The sequence below is a fragment of the Gymnoscopelus braueri genome (genome assembly GCF_963280865.1).
Source record: "Gymnoscopelus braueri genome assembly, chromosome: 12".
NCBI lineage: Eukaryota > Metazoa > Chordata > Actinopteri > Myctophiformes > Myctophidae > Gymnoscopelus > Gymnoscopelus braueri.
In genome coordinates this window covers 40,574,081-40,597,176 of record NC_137614.1, presented here as the reverse complement: position 1 = coordinate 40,597,176, position 23,096 = coordinate 40,574,081, and the positions used below count along the sequence as shown (strand labels likewise).

General features: G+C 40.7%; 3 protein-coding genes across 3 annotated transcripts; 1 reads left to right on the top strand and 2 right to left on the bottom strand.

Moving 5' to 3' along the window:
• Positions 1–2,167: 2,167 nt before the first annotated feature.
• Positions 2,168–3,682, top strand: LOC308096570 (E3 ubiquitin-protein ligase TRIM39-like; the record flags this gene model as incomplete). Its single annotated transcript, XM_080443987.1, has 1 exon — positions 2,168–3,682. One exon carries the CDS (start codon positions 2,168–2,170, stop codon positions 3,680–3,682), a length of 1,515 nt encoding a protein of 504 aa, XP_080300113.1.
• Positions 3,683–5,505: 1,823 nt separating this feature from the next.
• Positions 5,506–11,935, bottom strand: LOC308097299 (eukaryotic translation initiation factor 4E type 2-like). Its single transcript, XM_080445012.1, has 3 exons — positions 11,639–11,935; positions 9,880–10,077; positions 5,506–8,255 (listed from the first exon to the last, which is right to left on the bottom strand). Exons 1-3 carry the CDS (start codon positions 11,790–11,792, stop codon positions 7,903–7,905), a joined length of 705 nt encoding a protein of 234 aa, XP_080301138.1. The 5' UTR covers positions 11,793–11,935; the 3' UTR covers positions 5,506–7,902.
• Positions 11,936–13,930: 1,995 nt separating this feature from the next.
• wdr13 (WD repeat domain 13) lies at positions 13,931–22,866 on the bottom strand. The gene is made up of 10 exons (XM_080444997.1): positions 22,838–22,866; positions 21,256–21,345; positions 20,476–20,707; positions 18,366–18,478; positions 17,912–18,042; positions 17,285–17,592; positions 15,983–16,163; positions 15,550–15,691; positions 15,103–15,221; positions 13,931–14,625 (listed from the first exon to the last, which is right to left on the bottom strand). Exons 2-10 carry the CDS (start codon positions 21,294–21,296, stop codon positions 14,441–14,443), a joined length of 1,452 nt encoding a protein of 483 aa, XP_080301123.1. The 5' UTR covers positions 21,297–21,345; positions 22,838–22,866; the 3' UTR covers positions 13,931–14,440.
• Positions 22,867–23,096: the final 230 nt, after the last annotated feature.

Below are 23,096 nucleotides of genomic sequence, written 5' to 3'. Positions count from 1 at the left end.
TAGGGAATACTTCTAAAGTATGGTTAAGATTTCCTCAGATTAACCACTTAAACCCTATATAATTAGTCCCCCGGGGTCCCCCAGGGCTCTGTACTAGGCCTGCTAGTATTTCCCTCTACACCAAATCTCCTTGACGAAAATAGCCGATCTACAAGCTCAAAACGTGCGAGCTCGCAGATGTGCTATTTCTGCTGAATGTTTGCCCCAGAAATGGAACACATATAGGGTTCAAGTGGTTAACAACTTTTAACAAATGGAAGTGGCTCGTACAGCATAATGAAGGAAACATGAATGTCATTGGGCACGCTGCCATGAGCTTAGATGCCACTATCTGTGTGTTTGGGTTTACTGTGCATACAAAATAAATATCTGAGCTGGACTTTTGGCTTGGGAGATTTTTGGTGTATGGGGAATAGGCTCAGACAACAATAAGTCCGCCCTCCAAATTAAGATTTATGTAAACGAACATGTCTGACCTGTGTGTCAGGCATATATGCATATTTGTGCAATTTTCTAAATGTGGACACTTGCACTGCATACTGTATTAGCATGCATTCCACTGTATTTCATAGATCCAAGACTTGGGGATTTAAAAACATGTATAGATGTTGATATGGAACGATTTCCTGAAAAAGTGACGTGACACGAGGTCCATGATTTCTGCGTCTGGCATTCCTTTGCAAGATGATTTCCTGTATGTGTACAGTTCAACCCAGGTGGTGCTTTTATCCACTCATCAATAAAGACTCTACTTTTGATGCATTTGCAGTGTCGTCGTGGTTGGTCTACCACAGTGGTTCTCAACCAGGGATCACAACTGGTCCACAAGAGGTGCATCATGGGAAAACGTTTTTTTTTATATTAAAAAAAGATATTGTACCTTTGTTAAATATATCAACAATATGTTAAATAATATTTCATAAGTCTATCAAATTGAAGAAAACGCTAATAGGCTGAGTGTGGGGGGGAAAAAGCTTTAAAGGAAATGCTGACTGTTAAAGCAGCACAATGTAACTTTCCTCTTCTACCTTGGATTTGAACCCTGTTTCCTGCGCAAGTGCTGACATTTTTACCATTGAGCTAATGGAGCCTGCCTCCTTGCTCAGGTGATAAATTGAATCTTGACCATCAGGTCAAAACACCAAAAACAGCAGATCTACACAGGCAGATCAACACTGTGGCGTGTTGTGAGCTTGATTTTTGGAAGTCGACATCGGCACGCAACTAAGGATAACCCGGTATAATCTGATCTTAAATCCGGTAATATCCAGTTTTAAGATCATTAATGGTAAATATTAATAAAGAACTTGTGGGGGTGGTGTTTGAGGATTGTTCGAAATAATGTTGTGGTCCAAGGAAAAAAAAAAAAGTTTGAGAACCACTCATGAAGTGCTTTCTGTTAGAAACGGAGTGAATACTGTATGTTTAACCAGCTGGATTAAAATCCAGGTCTCCTGTGTGGGAAATCTAATATCTAGTGCAACAAATGTCACTTGTTTGTTGGAGAAACATGACCCTCTTGTCACTGCAAGAGGGTCTGGGGATCTAAGTATAATTTGATTTTCAATTGGAATTGAAAATGTTAAGACCTTGTTACCTTTTTCCTTTATCAGTCCCAAATTGGAAAAAAAATGCAATTTGTTCATTTTTGTTCTGGGACGAAAATGCTGTTGTAAATGTCAAATCCAATTGAAAATCAAATGATACTAAGATCTCCAGACCAAGAGGCTAGATGTCAATGACAGGATCTGTTGGGGTGGAAGCTTGGGAATCGAAAGGTATATGATGACGTCATCGATACAGTTAACTTATAACTGTTTGACTGTTTGACTTTTGACTGTCTACCATAACTAGCTGGCCAGCCAAGTCGTCTAAAAGAGGAAGTGAATGGCAGTCGAACCAAGCTGAAACCTTGTCCACATATGGAGTCTCAGTCATACGTCATAGATATGTCATAGACGACGGCCCTCATAAACTGGCCACATGGAGTCCGAGAGCTACATGCAGCCACACTGTTACTAGTGATGACATTGGCATGGTAGGTTGTTAATATATTTTGATCACAACGGGTGAAGTCCAGAAACATTCAAAGCTCTTCCTGTCTCCTGATATCTATTAATCTTGTACACCACTCCATATCGGTATATTTCTAGAAAGCCAAAACAAGATGGAGTACTCAAACTGGCTTAATTCTTTCTTGAGTTCAGAGATTGGGGCTTCACCTCAAACTTCAATTGAGGTCAGTGATTGTGGCTTCACAGAGAAAACGTCTTCCACGTTTTCTCTTTCAGAAGAGGATGTTTCCTGTCCTGTGTGTCATGACATCTTTAAAGATCCTGTTGTCCTGTCATGTAGCCACAGCTTCTGTAAAGCATGTTTGCAGAAATGGTGGCAAGTGAAGAGAATAAGGGAATGTCCACTTTGTAAGACAATACATTCATTGGATCATCCACTCTGTAACCTGGTTCTGAGGAACCTGTGTGAGGCCATACAGGAGAGACATGCGAGGGTTTCAACAGGGTCTGGGGTTCTCTGCAGTCTCCATGCTGAGAAACTCAAACTCTTCTGTCTGGAAGATCAACATCCAGTGTGCGTTGTGTGTCTTCATTCAGAAAAACACACAAACCACACATTCAAACCCATTGATGAAATTTCACTGGAACACAAGAAAAAAGTCCAGCAGTCACTGAAGCCTTTAGAGGAGAAACTGAAGGTCTTTAATGAAGTTAAAACAATCTGTGACCACACAGCAGAACACATTAAGGTCCAGACCCGGCACACAGAGAGGGAGATTAAGAAACAGTTCAAGAAGCTTCACCTGTTTCTACAAGATGAAGAGTGGGCTTGCATCAATGAACTGAGGGAGGAAGAGAGGAAGAAGAGTTGGTTGATGAAGGAGAATATTGAGAGTCTGGAAACAGAGATAGCAATCCTTTCGCGCACAATCAGAGCCACAGAGGAGGAGATGAGAGCAGAACACGTCTCATTCCTGCTCAACTACAAGACCACTATGAAAAGAGTCGAGCTCACACTACAGGACCCACGGCTGGTCTCAGGAGCACTGATAGACGAGGCCAAACACCTGGGCAACCTGACCTTCAGAGTCTGGTACAAGATGAAGGACATTGTCTCCTACACTCCTGTCATTCTGGACCCCAACACCGCCCATCCAAAACTCATCCTGTCTGATGATCCGACCCACACTGGTCATAGACATGGAGAGAGACAGAAGCTTCCTGACAACCCAGAGAGATTTGACCTCATGCAATGTGTCCTAGGTTCTGAGGGCTTTAACTCAGGGACTCACAGCTGGGATGTTGAGGTCGGAGACAATACACGCTGGAGTATAGGTGTGTTAGCCGAGTCCTTTCAGAGGAAGGGAAAAGAAAAAATTGGGGGTCAATTCTGTAAAATAGGGTTACATGATGGTGAATACACGGCAGTCTCACCAGAGACATGCACTGTTCTCTCAGTGAAGCAGAAACCCTGGAGCATCCGAGTCCAACTGGACTGGGACAGAGGAACGCTGTCCTTCTCTGATCCTGATACCAACACACACATACACACCTACACACACACTTTCACTGACACACTCTTTCCATTCATTAACACTCCTGATATTCACCCTCTGAAGGTGTTACCAAGGAAGGTCAGTGTAACTGACCCTTCATATTTAACGTAATTAAACATGAGTAATAATAACAATAAAATAATAATAATTATGTTGTTGTGTCCCGTTAAGTTGTTGTAGGGGGTTTTCTTTTGTCAAGTACATTTTCCAGTTCATTGCTGGACGCTGAAACCTGCGCTACAGAATTCCCTGGATGGGTGCAACACCAGAATGCTGCACGCAGTACTAAACATCAGTAAAGTGTATGTGAGAAGATAGCAGCCAGGAGAAGGAGGCAGGCCAGTCACTGCCTCACACACCAGGAGCTCCCAGCCAGCAAACTTGTGTTATGGGACCCAACACACTGGGATTGATCACGAGGGTGGACGCACTAAAGACAGATGTGGAGGCGGAAAGTACTGGCGAGATGTATGAATTATCCAGATGACTGGATACGCCGCTGGAGGGCTCGTCCTAGGACGACCCAGAGAGAGAGATTTTGGCAAAACATTGAATCTTTAAAGGGGCATATTACTAAAAAGATCTTTATTTCCATCTAACAAAAGAGACAGAATGAGTCGGGAGACTTTTTAGGTCATTTTTAGGGAGAGATTAGTACTTTGGTGAAACTACAGTGGGTGGATGTATGACAGTAGCACCCAATGATCATTATCTAGTAGGAAATAGGCCAGTCTCGGTCCAAGTAGAACAAATTGACAAATTGATGTTGGGGGGCAATTGCAAAGAAGAGGAACATGAATAGATATAGGTTAAAAACAATCGAGGATAAAACACAGATAAAACTTATTTAAAAAGACTTATTTCCATTATGATCCTCTCACAAACAAACACAAACGTGACAACCCACGCATGTGGCAGTCATGGTATAAATAAAACCAGTTTACATAACACATTACACAATGAAATGTATAAAAATGTATAAAAAATTAAAACAGCTTATCTCACACATGGGCCTTATCCAACAGCCATGTCGGATAAAGCTCAGACCTGAGACTATATGAGAAAACTGATGTAACTTTAACTTAGCATTGGTAAATACTGCAAAGCTTTTGGAAATTTTGCATGGACTCTTCCTTATATATTTTGTAAGTGTGGCATTTCAAAGGTCAAGTTGTAATTGTAACCAAAAGAACATAATGCACTACTCTCTTATCCACTATTGTAAGGTATTTACAGTAGCCTGTAGGGTTTTAAATTTCATTTACCAGAGTATTCCTGAAAGTCCCACATTAAAAACCTATTCTTAACATTTTGTTTGCAGTTTTTTGAACTAATCCCTATGTAACCAACAGTCATATCTGTTTTCATGTTATCTGAAAGCAAAGTTTGAGATTGACTGGAAGGTTAGCTGGTTGTACAGATGGGAATGTTTTGAAAGTGTGTGCAGTTTTGAGAAAATGGTGAATAGTTTCACAGTGTAATAATCAATAATTACATTGACCTGCACAGTAGCAAATTACACCAGTGAACGTTATATTTTCCGCCATACCCCGATAATATTAACCCTGTCCAAATAGGGCTTTATGATACAATGAAATTAGAGTGAAATTATGGATAAATCCATAGACCTATAAAATAAAGAACCCAGTAATTTATTAACATACATTTTATTAGAAATTTTGAATGCACATATTGGGACAAAGGAGAGTTTTAACATCAACTCAGACTGGATAAGGTTTAGTGTGTAGTACTGTAATTCAATGGCTTGGAGCACCATAGCGAGTGATTACATCCTGTTGCTGCCTCTCTCAATTGGGGATTAGTTCCTCAGGCGAGATGAGGCTTCACTGGGCCTCTTCACATTTGAGTTATTTCCTGTATTTTAAGATGTATCTTTGGGTGAAAGTTTCACAATACCAGAGACAGCCTTGGGGGATGGTAAACAAAAAACTTTAATCATTGGGTAAAACCTGTAAGTGACACATCTTTGTAGAGGTAAGTTCACTCTTAACACTGGACAGGTTCTTTTAATCAAGGGTGAGACATGGAAACAGACTAATTCAATTAAAAAGGTTCATTTTATTTTCCACTGCTTTTCTTTTGAGAGCTCATCACACCAGATCCAAGGCAGGACACCACCATCTCTTTCAATGAATTCACTATTCCGTAATTAAACATCCAATATATCACGTTATTCAATAAATACACTGCATCCTGCAATTACATTTCATTACGTACACAATGGCCTAGATCCAGCAGATAATCTTTAAAAACAACCATCACATACACAGTAAATTGTGTTAATTTATCCATTTCAAACTTGGTGTATACAAATTTAACCAAATGAACCCTTAAGAGGTCCATTTGGTTACATTTGTACGCTCTCAGTTTATCTCAGAGTACAATTAACAATGAGGATTTTACCGTGTACGCTAGGATGGAATAGCAGAGAAGCATGGCCTTTTAACCACTTAAACCCTACATACACTTTATGACCGGGGGTCCCCTTCTTGTGTCCCTCTACACACCAAATCTCAGCAAAAACCTACAAGCTCACAATGCACCGTGATGCGTTATGAGCTTGTAGATCGGCTATTTCCTCTGAATGGTTGCCTATTATGACATGCCTAGAATAGGGGACGTTTAGGGTTCATTTGGTTAAACTCTGTGCCAACACCCGGTTCATCTGAGCACTAGTAATTGGTCCACCTGGTTACGTCTCTCTCATTTCTAAATGTTTCCTTATACATTTTTTGCGAGCCTTAAAAACAAAGCACACGGCATAAACAGCAATCAACGGTGAAGGAAAGAAAACATTGTAGCACAGCAATTAACACAACACACACAGCCTGGGGGCTCTCATTGGTTCCGGTTACCATAGGGGTCATCACCGCTAGGAATATTCTGGACAGCATTCAAAGAAAAACTAAAACTGCATACACAATCACATCCAAACACTGCATCCAGCTGGCTAATCATCCACCTAAAACTTCTTAGAAAGATTCTCAAACTTCTTAATTTCATGGACCCTAGGATGAACTTCATGGAAGTTTGGTATGACTCCCATGTCTCTGAAAGTGTACAGATGGAACTAAATGGACCCACAAGGGTCCATTTAGCACTTAGGCTCCAATGAGGTTCGAAATCCCGATCACAACGACCTTTGCTGCATGTCACCCCGTCTCTCTCTCCCCATTTCCTGTCTATAAACTGTATACTATCAATAAAAGGCAGAAAAGACGGGGGGAGGAAAGAAAAAGATAATTTATAGTTGCCAATATCACAAGTTTAGTTGGGGACACCTGAGAACCACTGGTTTAGGGCACAGTCACACAATCTGAAGGGGCCACAACGCATGCAGAGGCGGCAAACGCTTGTCACGTGGATTGTGGGTAGTGCCGGTGTTTAGTTTGTTCGTTTGGTTGGCTCACTGAAAGAAAACTATAAGTCAAATACCTGTCAAATGGGGTCAACCACAGCGTTTTTTTCCTATTGGTTGATGCCCGGTCAAAGTTCACCAATGTTGAACTCCACACCTTGAACGTGTCGTATCAACGCACCGGCAAACCGCAACGGGGATCTCCACTCCTTCTCTCCCATAGAATGTAAGTGAACGGGACGCTGACGCTTCTGTTGCGTTATGTGTGACCATGCCCTGAAGGAGGGCAAAGCGGCAGCAGGGGAAATCCTTAACCATTTTTGCCCTATTTTATATACTTTAGCCATTTGAAAATAGTTCACAGCTCAGTCGGCTATTTTCGAAAAATGTTTGAAAACTTCTGAACATTTCTTTAAGATGTCGCCAGACTGAAAGCGGTTATGATCTCTCAGTCCCATCTGCTCAACTCAGCTAGCTAGTCAGTACCTTAGAAGAAAAACACACCATGCACAGATTAAAGACCCCCCCCCCCCCCCTCCCCAACCACCCAAAATCATGTTTTTTGTTTGGTTAATGTGTTTTTGAAGCTTACCCATTAAAACTCTGGTAGTTTTACTAAATTAGGGCAAAGATAGGACAAATAAAAAAGGTACTTTATAGCTCCTTAAGGGACGTTTTTTGGGGGACAAAAATAATTGACATGTACATTTATTGAACAGAGATGATTATTCTGAGGATTTAACCCTCAGAGGACGTGTGGAATGGGGTCTCAAAGCAAATGAATGCAAACAGATCCCAAAAAGCATCACTGGCAATATTAAGCCCACTTTACAAAATGCCCCATACTGTAATGTGACGTGATCCCCAGTAGAAAAACGTGTTTCTTCCTTTACCCCAAATCACAACTTGTCAAGTCAGGAATCACAACACAACACACAGTCTCTCTCTCTCCTCAAAGAGTGATCTTTGTGTTCCGGAAGCTGGAATGATCCTTCAGACTGTCGTTGTGCGTCTTGTATTCCATGATGGTGTTCGGGGGGAGGTTGAGGACTCGTCTCAAAGTGTCTCTGATTCTGGACGTGGTCATCTGGTCACTGGCCGTCTTGTTCCAGATCGACAGAATGTCCTCCTGAAAGCGTATGGACACCACCACTCCGCAGATCTCCTCTCCCACCATAAACTGTTCTCCCAGCATGGCCAGGACGATGTTCTCCCAGAAACGACTGGCCAGGCCTTTACGGAGACGAATGATCCATTTACCTCCGCTACGATTAGCGTCGTCCTCCCACATGGGTTTGATCCCCTCTTTAAAGACACAAATTCAAACAATGTTAACCACTTAAGCCCTATATACTTTGTCGTATACAGCGAATAGCGAAAATAGCCGATCTACAAGTTCACAACACGTCGTAGCTTATAGATCTGCTAGCCTATTTTCCCCCAAAAAAATTGGCAAGTATTATAGTTTTTACATTTTGATTAGTTTTCATGTCGTTTTGACATCATGTTTTCAAATTCAGTTTAGATTTAATTCATTTTTAAAGAGGCTTTGGCTAGTTTAGCTTAGTTTTTAATTTGAGAAAAGGAGTTTTTGTAATATGGGTTCAGAATTATTGTGTGCATGTGCAATAAAAGAAATATGCCATTTCTAAATATTGATTCACAGCTTAACATTTGGAAAATAGATCTAATAAACCCAAAATATATATAACTGATATAACTTATATATATATATAATATTTTTTTTTAAATAAAGCCTAGTTTTTAACTCTATAAACGCCATTGACTCGAAAACGTGTCAATAACTACTTAATCCACCCACGCCATTGACGCGTTTGACGCGTTGGATTTGCGTTCATTGTTTAATCTCTGATCGCGCTATGCTGCTTAAAATTCAATGTTATTCTCGAGTTCCACTTACTTCACCCATATCTGCATCCGGTTTCATGTCCTGGGTTCCGTTTCCGGTTTTTGATTATTTTCCCCCGGTCATTTCGTCCAAAATAGGTAAACAAACGGTTTTTCACACGGTATGACGGACAAACGGACAGTTTCTCTTCTATAATCTATGGTCTGGGTGACGATCGGTCATCGCCGTCGTGCATCACAACGTAATTTTGACGATCAAAACAAACTGGGAGGACGTCACATCCGTTTTCATGGTTTTCCCTGTCTAATGGCTCAAGAAGGGTGAGAGAGACACCAGGAGCTGATCAAGCTATCATGTGCTGCTCTCTGGTGGCGGATTTGTGCGGCGTCTTTAAAAAACACTCTGATCAATTATTTTCATGAAAATTTTCAAAATATAAAAATAAAAAAAACACGAAAATTGCTGGCAATGGGGGAGTACTTTATGAAAATACTCTGGCAGTCAAAGAGTTAAGTTAATAAAAAAAACGTTTCTTTTTTTTCCTTCCAATTCTAGTTTTCGTTCTTTCGTTAGTTTTAGTTAAACACAATAACCAATTTTGCATTAATTAAATATTAAACAATAACACTCACTGATATCGTTGTCTAGATCAGTGGTTCTCAACCTTTTCAGGCCGCGACCGCCCAAAATAATCATATTTGACCTGACGAGCACTTCGAATTGCAGGAGTTGAGGCATTACATTTAGTTTGACTCCACAGATAAACATTGTGAAAATATCCAATCTACAAGGATATTTTCACAATTTTTGCCTCTTTCATATATAATTTGAAAATTTGCCCAATGTTTGACCAGTTTTTATAGTATAGTTTGTTGATGACTTTTGATGCAGTAATGGTCTTTTTTCTTTTCTTTCTATATTTGTTTAGGTAATATTAAAAGTCCTTAATTGTCACTTCACTGTCATCTGGGGTCAAAAACCTCCCAAAAAATTATTATGTGGGGACCCCCCACTGGGAGAACCACCGGTCTAGATATGGACTAGGTTTGTACATTGTACCTTTGAACAGGTGGAAGTCACTGTGTCCCGGCAGGTCTCCTGGTCTCACCAGGTGACTGTACAGCCTCCAGAACTGCTCCACAGACGCCACGTTTCCGATCTGCCTGATGTTCTGCTCATAGCTCTGGGTGCTGGCAGGTCGGCTGGGGGTTCTCCTGCTGAACCAGAAGCTATAGCTGAACTGGAGCAGATGTTCTCCTGGAGATAGAGAGAGAATGACCATGTTGTCAAAAAAACAAAAAACAAACAGGGCCATTTAACGACCTGAGGCCGATTCTGCAAATGCCCTCTATATCAGTAGTTCTCAAACTTTACCGTTAATTCAAAATGATTCAAGATGTGTCAAACACTTTCAAGATTTATAAAAAACTTAAAAATAATAGATGTACGAGCTCGCAGCGCGGCACAAATTGACACGCTGAGAGCTTGTATATACGAGAAAACCGAAAATGACAGATGCTTTTCCCGGTTTTAATGGGTTAATCACTTAAATCCAGGGAGCTTGTTGTAGATCTGCTATTTTTGCTACATTTTTTCCCCAGACATTTTATTTTTACCTGGCGTTTTCGTTAGAATGGGGGACAATTATTTTAGCACTTAGTGGCTGCATCTCCACCAGAGGTAGTTTCCCTGACCTTGTCCCCCCTAAATTCAAGTCACTCAAGGGTAAAAAATGCATTCTACTATGCGGCCACTACACAGTGGAATGCTCTACCCAACAGTCCTGAAACTTTTAAATTCCCCATTTAAAATCTGCCCAAAAATCATGGGCTTGCTTCAGCCAAATTCTAATTGACCTAATAGCTCAATTCTCCAACTAGCCTGCCTTCAGTGAGCTTCACTTCACAATAAGCTTCAAAACGTCTCTAATCAATTGTTTAAACTGCATATTTTGTTGTTTATCCAGAGATGTTTTAATGTGTATATGGACCACAATGGAAACAAGCCTATGGTTTTTTTGTGATTATATTCATTTGACTTTTTATTTTACATAAATGTACTTTTAAACTGTCAATAAAATATTCAACCAACATGATAAACATCTAAGCTAGTAAAAAATAATACTTGTTTTGAGTGCATCAACAAGTATTATTTTTACTAGTCGAGAAAACTGGGACAATTTGGTGGTCAATATTGAAAACCGACAGTCTGGCATTTGAGTGTTTTAAAGTTTAAATAATTCTAAAACACTCAAATGTCTAAACCAGGACAACCCGGGCGACACTGGGACGTGTGGTCAGCATACATACATACCAGTGGTGTAAAGTAACTAAGTACATTTACTCAAGTACTGTACTTAAAGTAAAATTTTGAGGTACTTTTTACTATACTGGAGAATATCCAATTTTCAATGCCTTTCAATACTTCTACTCCACTCCATCTCAGAGGCAAACATTGCACTTTTACTCCTCTACAATTATTTGAGAGCTTTAGTTACTAGTTACTTTGTAGATTTACCGTATATATATATATATATATATATATATATATATATATATATATGTATTTCAGCCATTTGAAAATAGCAGGTCTACAAGCTCACAATGCTATGAGCTTGTAGATCGGCTATTTTCAAAAGATGTTTTATACATTTGAAAACATTCTGCATAACGACTACTTTCTACTTTTTGTACCTTAAAGTACATTTTGATGCCGATACTTTTACTCGAGTACATTTTGAATTCCGGACTTTTACTTGTAACAAGAGTATTTCTACATCGCAGTATTGATACTTTGGCTAAAGTAAAGTAATACATACCAGGATACACACACTGCTGTCTGCTGATGATGCTGTTCTTCTTGTTGCTGCCATCATCAACTTGAACTCGAGGACTCGTGTCCTCCTCCTCCTCCTCCTCGAGGATAATATCTTCACTTTGGTTCATTTCCTCTCCCAGCAGCAGCAGTTTCATTAGACTATCACGCGGGTATTATCATTAACCGATCGTTAGCAAGGCTTTTCTTTAACGAAGTTCTTCAACCACACAGTTTAAAGGTACATAAAACACTGAAACTGACTGAAACGCTGCTGCTGCTGCTGAGCTGTGTTCGGACTTCCGTCTTCCTGAACTGGCTGTGCGTGTGCGCAGTAGTGTTGCCAGGAAGTGCGATTGAAACAAGCCCAAATGAAGCGACTATGAGCCCACATGAGCACTTCAAACATAATATGTTTGTTAACTAACAATTGTGAGCTTGTATATTAAACAAGCTCACAATTGAGCTTGTAGAACATCTTGGAGGAAAAAGGCGAAAACTTTGAATATTTTGGAATATTTTATTTTAACAACATAAATCTGATATGGGGTCCGGGTCCCTGGCACAAAATATTTTTAGATGGGGGTCCGTGGCGTGGACAAATACATATTCATTTTGGGGGTCCTTGACATGAAAATGTTTTAGAGCCACTGGTTTAAACAACAATAGGAAACAAGCCCAAATAAGCAACTACACTTTAGAAACAACTCAAACAAGCCCGAAAAAAAACGCAACCACCAACTTTTACAAGCAACTTCACAGAAAAACAAGCCCAAAGTCGCTTATAATAAGCGGACATGGCAACAATAATGCGCAGCCGCAGAGTGATCGCCTCTGTACCGGGTGCTACGGGTGATCAGAGCGGTCAAAAAGGACGAGGGTTGCAATTCAGCAAGTATCTCATATCTCTCGTCATTCATAATACCCAAATCAAATAGATTATCATTATCATATAGGGGCGCCTGCACCAATCAATTATATTTGTATTGATAATTCTATTTATATATATTTTTTAAATGAAACAATTAAAATGTGTTTTTTAAATGGACCAAATTGATATAACCATAACCAACATTATCAGAGTAATCAAGGTCGTACAGTGGTTTAATTGATTAATGAATACAAATATTTTCATCATCAAAATTGATATAACCTAAACCAACATTATCAGAGTGATCGATCAAAATAGCAACAAGCTCTAACGTGTCACTTTACATTGAGCTTGTAGATCTGCTATTGTCATAATTTTTTTAAACTAAAGGAATTGTATTTTTAAATTGAAATAGATTTTGTTATAATCAATCAAATCGATTAGTTCAATTACGGTAACTGTGGCACCCTTATTATAATATACATATGTATGTGTTCTTGAATTTGTGACTTACAGTAAGTTCTAATTTGATAAAACCGCCACAGTTTTCAATTGATATGTACAAAAAAATGTCCCAACTATATACAATTCTAGTTGTATGGGGGAAAGCCACTTAAAAAAAGGACATGACAATTTGGAGTTGGAAAGTCAGCTCAAATGACATTATAACCTTCAGAGTGTTCACTAATTACATTTTAATGACAATATATTCTGAGACAATCAGTGAAAAAAAGACTGCAGATAAAGGTACAGTAGTTTATTGTGTGCATTTGTTAAATATATTAATGTGCAACTTACATGACCAGAATAACACTCACACACACAGTTAAACACAAACACACTGAAACAAACCCACATACATACACACTCATTTCTTTTTTTCTTGATTGATGTCCAGTCTGATATGCCAGAACTGGTTCTGGAATTCAATGCCATGCATGTTACAGCAAACATGGAAACACACCTGGCTGCCTAAAAGACAACTGCAGGAATAAAAAGGACAGAAGACGGTCTATTACGACTACACTGCTTGATAAACAGTTACATAAATAGTTAAATAGATCTACGTCAGAGGCCCGTCAGTGTCTTGTGATGGAATGCGTTTGAGCAGAGTTTCCTTTCATTCTCTTCTTCAAATGATTTCAGTGATGTCCATAAGAGACGACGCTCATGCATGCTAGTAGCACTATCTTCCTGTATGTTGAAAAGCAGACACAGTTTAACCACTTCAACCCTATGTACTTCACTGACCGCGGTCCCCCAGGGCTATATACTTAGTCCCCTCTTTTTTTCCCCCTCTATGCCAAATCAGTTCAATGTGAAATTAGCCGATTCATAAGCACAATAAAACAAGTCGCTGAAAAGCAACCTAAAAAATGCAAAGCAAAGTTATCTCACACCTAGAACTGCTTCTTGGCTGGAGCTGCCTTTGTTACTTTGAGCATGTTGAACCTCACTGTCTGAGGGACCTATTATGACATGCAGAAAAGGGACACTAGGGTTCAAGTGGTTAAGTGAAGTCAGTGGTTCTCAAACGTTGGACCCCCAGTTTTGTATGAATTAGGCGCCCATAACTCAGAGAGCGTACGTACGCTCTTGGAGCTACAGACCTCTAAGGGTCCATTTGGTTCCTAAATGTAGCTGGGGCCCCCCCGGAACCCCCTAAAGGACCCCTGGCGGTCCCCAGACCCCACTTTGAGAACCACCGGGTTAAGTGAGCATTTCTCAGACCCACCCCGTAGAAATCCCAAAACATACAGACGTGGATATGGATGGATTTCTACCTCATTGCAACTGATAACGGTTCAAATGTAGCCTGTTTACATTCAAGGGAAGAACAAATCTACAGACTTGCGATTGGACGGATTATGGAATGACACACAAATGTTCTTTCGTGTGTGCACTGCATGGAAGCATGTTGGTCGGTCGGTCAAATCATTTCTGCTCCCGCCTCCAGATGATGACCATGCCGGTGGAATCGGCTGACGCCAGCAAACTCTCGTCGCAGTTGAAGCTGACATCCAGCACCGGACCCCCGTGGCCCTGCAGCTTGTTCACGATGGCCTTGGCGTTGCGCTCCACGTCGAAGAAGTACACACACGCATCCTCACTGCCGGTCACTGTGGAAGAGAGAGGATGACGACAATCACTGTGAGGAGGAGTATGACCACTAGGTGTGCAACAGTTAATCAAACTCATTTATTATTTATGCGATTATTTAAAAAAATAATCAAATAAAAATTTAAATAATAATTGATTTTCTAAAATAGCTAAAATAGCAGTTCACGTCACGGTGCGACGCGTTGAGCTTATAGTGTTTTTGCGCGACACCTTGGCTCCAATTGGGCTAATATAATGACAATTCTTCCTAAATTCATCATAGTTGTTCTGCAGATATAATCATCTGTATACACAATTTCCTATTGTCAACGACCACTTGCTGGCTGGATATTAAATACTGATACTCCATTTTGTTTAGCGAAAACAAACTTCCGTATTATGCTCTGTTACGAGGTCGGTTTGGCGTTGGCGTGGAAGCAATGGATTCATCCAGCCATCCTTGCTGACTTCATTTGTTAAAAAAGTCATGTGCTTACCGACACAGGCTCCCTGTCTGAAAGACATGAGGGGGCAGAAGATGCTGTGGACGTGCTGGGAACCATGCTGGATGGGATAACTTCTCTTCAGCTGTAAAGTTCCTTCATTGTCCACCACTCTGCAATCCAATCCAACACAAGAGCATAAACACAAAAAAAAAACGCTTTAAGGCCTATATACTTCATTGTACGACAACTAGCACAAATTGCAGATATACAATCTCACAACACGTTGCATTGCGTTTGACCTTATAGTTCAGCTATTTAGCTTTTTTTTTTTACTTTTTGCCTAGAATGACATGCCCAGAATAGGAATGCCTGGTTGAAAATGGATCATTTATACTTTCTCGCACGACTTTCTCACGTCAACACCCTTGTAAAGTTGTTTAAAAACTAACATGCATTCTATTAGCAGGTGTGTGATAACTGCAGGCTGTGTGGACTGACCTATACAGCAGTAGTTTATTGACACAGGCGTTGACCAGCAGCGAGGGGTCCCTGGCCTCACGGCTGATCCAGGATCGAGCAGATATGCTGCAGATGGAGCTGCCTTCACTCACCACCAGACGCTTGGCTTTGGTCAGCTTCCCTGTGGAGGAGAGAGGAACCATCAACCTGGTGGTTCTCTCTCAACCAGGGCCACAATTCAACTCACAAACTAAAATTACGCTGGGCCTGCCATCAACTAATAATAGTCTATTAATCTGTCAATTATCTTTTCGATATATTATCTATCAATTCCCCAAAGAGTGAATCAGTGTGTCCTCCATGTATCTCGAAAGCCACGTTGCAGACCTCAATATAATTCAGGACTGAAACGATTAAATTATTCATCGTTTCAGCCGTATATGACTGACAGGTTTTCATATGGCGACTGTACCTGTGGCCATGTCAAACAGGAAGGAGAAAATGCTTCCCCTGTCATCGCCGGCCCAGAGGATCCTCCCCGGAGCATCGAAGGACAGAGACAACACTCTGCCTGTCAGCTTACTGGAACCTCCCTTCACCTTCTTACCCGTGGAGATGTTCACCACCTGGAGGTGGTGCTTGCTGTTTCCCACCTGCACAACAGAGTGGAGGGACATCCGCATTAACAAAAAGTAAGTCATTTCCTTAAAAAAGAAAGAAAACAAGCCATGGATGATGAGTGGTTTTCAGTGGCAATGCAGCCTTATCATGATTGTTTTGACTAGGGATATAGACTTAAATATATCTCTGATGTTTATCATCTTACTCCATTTTCACATCCATGTTTAGTTCCCTTTTATAAAGTGAATTTAAACATATTGCACACCAACTGGCACTATTGCAAGCCTCCCACAGGCCGTGTGTGAGCCAACAGACTGTTTTCCTGTACGAGTGTATCGTCATGCTGGGGGTGTGGAGATCAAACTGCTGTGATATGAGATCATAATGAATCATCTACAAACAGTCAGTGCTCCACCTAAAGCATAAGGAACCAATTCTCCCTTTCAAATTTTTTATGTAACATTACTATACAGCCTACTATACAGCTATATCTTGATATATTGCACTTTTACCTTAGCATTACTATACAGCCTACTATACAGCTATATCTTGATATATTGCACTTTTACCTTAGCGCTAGGTATACTCTTGGTTGCTTGTTTTTGCAGGAAATGCACTTAAGACTTCTGGTGATTAGTAGTTTCGTTCCCTACCTATGTTGAATGCACTTATTGTAAGTCGCTTTGGATAAAAGCGTCTGCTAAATGACTGTAATGTAATGTAATATTGGCCGTTCTTTTACTTTTCTGAAGACATCAGTATTTATGCAGCTGATGTGTTATTATATATTTGTTATTTTTAAGTTTCCTGGGGTGTTGTGGGCATCACTTCCTGTCGATTTGATCAGGTATCAGGGATCAAATCGACAGGAAGTGATGCCCACAACGCCCTAGGAAACTTTTTTTTCCCAAAAATATATAATTTTATGTTGTTGTTTTTTTTGTATCTATCAAAAAGTTACTAGTGTTTCTTTTTATTTATTTGTTTGGTTATAAGTTAAATGTTCTCAAATTGATTTTTTTTTTTTTTTACAAAATGGCGGTCAAAATATCAGCAGCAGGTGGTCTAGGACTCTCCAAAATCGTGAACGGGCCCAAACATTTGCATCTGTCGGGATCTACTTACAGTACTAGTATTATTACAACTTACTCACCACAGTAAGGTTATTATTCATGGGCTGGAAGGTGCAGCACAGCAGCTCGCTGGATTCCGGGTCTCTGACCTCACGGATGCAACGCCCGTCTTCAGTATTCCAAATACGGAGTGTCCCATCCAGTGACGTGGACACTATGACGTCATTGCTGAGGGACCAGGCAAAATCTGTGACAGGACCTCCGTGGCCTTTCAGGATCACCTTCACGCTGGGTGGGGGCGGGGACAGAGTCATGATGGACAAGGTGCCGTCCAATGAGCAGCATGCGAGCAGGTGCTTGTCATCGTTGGCGAACTGCAACCGTGGAACTAAAGCGAGAAAAAAGGAGAACACGACCAAAGGGATACTCAATGCATTCCAAATTGGCCGTGCTTTAAAAATACAATCGTGGCGATGTCAAGATCCACATGAGAACGGCAAGGTTGGGCAAGGTTCCAGCCCGATCCGAGCCCTTTTAACTTCCATCATAAAATTTAAGTTAAATATTTCAAACGTGAGGTACTAAGTTGGTCTACTGGTAGTGTGCACAAGAAATGTCCAGACACACATACACACACAGACTGACCTATTATAGACGGTTGGCCTCCTGCAGAGAGAGAGCCATGCTGTAAAAAGAAGTTGGCTTACCGGCAGAGTCCACATGCTGGTCAAAGATGTGGTGCATGCCAGCAAAAGCATAATTCTCGCTCAGGGTTGTGTCCCCTGCCATGGCACGGCTAGCCTCTGCCACCGAGGTGGGCACCAGGCTGCCCGGAGGCCTGCACAACAACACACAGAACAACAACGGGCAGCATATAATCAGTACGATATGGCTTATTAACCGCGGCCTGGCAACATGATGAGTATTCGAATGCGATCCAACTATGAGCAGTTACCGCCAATAAATACAGGGAAAAGAGGGGAAGTCCGCACACCGTTAGCTCCCAGTAGAACATTTTTTATTAAATAGTTTCAGGCAATGATTCGACCGCAAAAGGTCTCGCCAATAAATATAACAGAAAGCAACTGCTCAAAGCACGAATACAACTGACTGAATGCAATTCCATTGTATGGAAGCGTGTCACGGGCCGGCCCAAAGTACCTCTCATCGTAGACGGCTCTGTTCATCTGGGCCTGAAGCTGGTAAGAACCTCGACTGACAGAGCGGCGGTGACCACGGGCACCCTGGGCAGTACGAGGGTCCTCCTCGAAGTCCTGTCCAGATAAGAAACAGAGAGAGAGAGAGAGAGAAAGAACCTCATGGAATGAGCTTTAACCACTTTGAGCCTGGCGTCCCTGTTTTGGGCATGTCGTTATAGGCAAAAAACGTTCGATGTTTTGAAAACAGCAGCTCTAAAAGCTCTGACTGAGCTTGTTGATCGGCTATTTTCAAAAGCATATTGAACGTTTCTGAGGCTGCTATCTGAGTACATTTTCATTCCCTATTTTCAAAACTCTTGGGGGGGAAAATCACAAAACTTTCATAATTTTGTGACACGTTGTGAGCGTTGTTGTCAAAACCGTTTTGAACATTTTTAATGACATGCCCAAAATAGGGACGCCTGGGTTTTATGTGGTTATGTGAATGAAGAGGGAACCAACAGTAACATATTGGTACAGTGTGCACTGTGCACAGTGGTGGAAGAAGTACTCTTACGATGTCTTACTACGTAAAATAAGCTAAAAGAAGCAATACCACAACATACAAATACTCTGTTACCAGTTAAAGGCCAGTAGTCAAAATTTAAAATACGTATTATGAATGGCCCATTTCACACATGATTTTGAAGAACTTATTAGAAAATAGCAAGCTTGTGAGCTTTAGATCAGATATTTCCAAATAGACAAAAGTATAATATAGGGCTTAATTTGTTAATGTATGTTTTTTAATAATAATAGAAATAGAAACAAAGTAACCTCTAACGGTAATGGAGTAAAAAGTACAATATTTGCCTCTGAGATGTAATGGAGCAGAAGTATAAAGTACTGAAAATGGCCATACTCAAGTAGATTAAAAGCACCTCAAAACTGTACTTAAGTACTACAATACTTGAGTAAGTGTACTTAGTTACTTTCCACCACTGAGAGTGCGCCACCATGCACTGTGGAGTTGACAGCCATGCTTCCCTAAACATGAACAATGCCTCAGGCTCTTTCAACCAAGCTGCTCAGATTCATGTGAGTGCAGAGCCAGCATGTGTGACACGCGGTGACAGCAAGTGGACATTGAAGTCCAGTGTGTGCACACGTGGCTCTCATGTCTCAATCAGCCCGTCTAGTCATTGTACTTTGTCAAACACAAATTGCATCAATATAATGTGATTATATTTGCATTTATCTACACTTAGTGCTGACATCAGTTCCAGGTCTTTTAAGCCCAATTCTGACAGGAAAAGTTTTACCCGAGGAGGTCCTATAACAGCAACTGTTACCTTATTACTTCAGTAATTCCAGCAGAGCATGCTGACGGTATAATAATAACACCCTAATTACCACAGGAATCACAGGGAATGGCCGAACCACAAAGCAATGTTAGGGAGAATCTGTATACTTTAATGTGGCCACAGTCATATAACCATTAACTAACAAATCTAGCCATATTTTGCTGAGAGCTTAACAAAAAAACTGCAAAACTCCAATGGAGTGCAACAGTTAATCGAACTAATCGATTGAATTGTGTATATTATATAATCAATTTTAATTTAAAAAAAAATAGCAGATCTATCAGTTTGTAGATCAGCTATTTTCAGGATTTTTGACAAAGAATTAAGGGGTGAATCTGCGGCAGCATGACTGAGATGTCTATTCACACAGTACTGTATTAGTATTACCAGAGAGGTCCTCAAATAAAGTAGGTAATTCAGTCAGGAATTCTCACTTTCCAATCCGATAAAGATTACTGACATGGCAGACAGGATTAGAATACTGAAGTAACAGGTCATAAATCAAATTAGGGCTGAGCAATGATACTGCTATATAATATATTATATCAATATCGATATCGTGATACGAGACTAGATATCGTCTGGGATTTGGGATAATCCAATATCGTGACATGACATAAGTGTTGTCTTTTCCTGGTGTTTAATCACTTGATATTTAATTTTATCCGTATAGCCTAGCCCTAATAACAATCACAGGTCCTCCTCCTCAGGTAGATCTAATCAAGTCATTTATGTTATCTCTCTCCCTCGTCTCCCTGGGGCTCTGACCTCCATGCGGTCCAGTGTGGTTCGGGAGCTGCGCACACTGCTGGCCCTGAAGCTGCTCTGTTCGGACAGCGGGCCGTAGCGCAGGGCCAGCAGCTGGCTGCGCAGCCTCAGGTACTGCCTGCGCAGACCCGGCTCGAAGCCACACTTGGTGTTCTCTCTGAGCAGCTGGCTGCGCCGCCGGATGTATTGCGTGCGGAACTGTGGGAACGTAGGCGTGCGGTAAGCATTGTACCTGCAGAGGGAGGGAGGGAGGGTGGGAGGGAGGAGAAGGGAGGGGGGGAAAGTCACAAATACACAAACGATAAATCACTAGGGCTGTCACGATTACACATTTAAGTTGATGATCAATTGTCACTCAAATAATTGCGATTAACGATTTAATTGTGTGTTTGGCGTTGAACATTGGAACATATGAAGCCTTTTAGGCTTCTTAATCAAAAATTGCGCAGGGCAGATATGACAAATAACTGAAATATACAAAGAAATTATTGACACATTTAATATTTTTTATACATGTAAAAATAGCAGAACAATGAAATAGCTGATCTACAAGCTTACAACGTGTCACGAAGTGACGCGTTGTAAGCTTGTAGATCTGCTATTTCTTTTTTAATATTTGGAAATCTTTCAATATGGAAACGATTATGATGATAATGCAAAAAGAAGTGCGATTAGTGTGACAGGCCTATAAATCACAACTGGCCTATAAATCACAACTGATCTATAAACAATCACAATCAATTGAGAAACATCCATCCTGCTGCCCGAGTCGAGTCTCACCTTGCGTCCACTGCCAACACCTGCTGCCAAACGGCAGCCATTCCTCAAGCACTGTGGGGTAGACAGGAAGCCACTGCCAGGGGCAGATCCCTGTCAACAACAACAGAACAGCTGTCACTGTCTCACACACCCGAGGAGGATGATGTTGTTGTCCATAGTTATTAGTTACATTCTTATAAGTGAGGCATCTTCATGTCATAGCGGTCCGTGCCGCTATGACAGAACATGAAATACTTCCTGTATGCTTAACCACATGAACCCTAGTGTCCTTATTCTCAGTATTCTGGGCATGCCATAATAGACAAAAACAGCCAATATGCAAGCTTACAACACGACACGTTGTGAGCTTGTAGATCGGCTATTTTCAGGGAAGAGATTTGGTGTAGAGGGAGAAGAAAACAAAGTATGGCGTCGCCCAGATGTCTGTACTTGCTGGTGGAGCCCCCTCCTTTGTCCTTTCCCCCTCTATACCAAATATCCTTGCATTGCCATAAATACAGAACCTAACCTCTTTCTCATCAATATGCCATCAGGATGATCCAATTGAAACCTCTACCTCTAGCATTTTATTTGTGAATAACATCCTCTAGCTGCTAGAGGATGTTATTACAATGCTCTAGCATGACTGACAACTGGCCTACTGGTGTAAATGTACACCAGTTATACTGGTTATACTGGTCTGTGATTATCCTTTAGCCCAAATGTCTGACTGTACCTCGTGCTGTTTACATTTCTGTCTAATAAAATATTCAATCAATCAATCAATTAATGAATGATGGTATGTTGTTTAATATGCCATGTCCATACTTGACATATTAAATGTATGTCATCATGGTCCGTTTAATATGTCATCATGGGTCCATACTTCACTCACTTAAGTAGTTTCAAGTGCTAATTTGTGAAGTGTCGCGTGATGTGTTGTATATATACAGTAGGCTAGGTCTTGCATCTGCTGTGTCCCTCCATGCATGTTCATGATAACTGTAATAATAACTGTATTGTTACGGTGTGTCAGTGATCATTATGATCTGTTTTGATCTCTGACACAGAGAGAATTTCCTATTATGGATCTAAATAAATCTCTATGTAGCATTAGTTCACCTGAATTGAAATAAATCACGTTCTATCATATGATATAACACAACATAGATATAAAACAAGCACAAGATATTAACATGTAACAACATGTTCACAAGACATGACACAACACAACATATAACACAAGATAAGAAGATATAACAATATATCACACGAACGATATAAGACGATATAACAACATACCACACGATATAAGACGATATAACAGATACATTTATAACAGGAGATAGACATAGGGTATCAATAACAAGCATTCAACCAGATGTAACCAGAGCAAAGGGAAGGCCAACGGACAGCTAACACAACTAGCCACACTATTATTAGCCTACTCCTTGTGCATAAAACGACCACATTTCTTAAGGTTTTCATGAACATGTGCTCATTAGATATGTTTGACATGCTGGTGCAGTGTGGCCGTGTCTCAGTAAGGACGGTGACAGGCGGACACAACATCCAGGAATGAAGCTTTAAATCAGACACTCACCTTCCTTTAGCATTTCTCCATCGCTTGATTTTTTTTCCCTGACAGGTCACGTGACACACGGGCAGGAAGTAAAGGAAGCGACCGCTTTCCGCTGCGCTGATGTGTAAATAATGGGGATTGACGGAGTGCAGAGCAAATTATGATCCACATGCTTTATAGCTTAGTCAAAAAAATGTGTACCAAAGGTTACGTTTCACTGTTTTTTGATTTTTATGTTTTATTATTAACATTATTATATATAATCTCTCCACCCACAGAA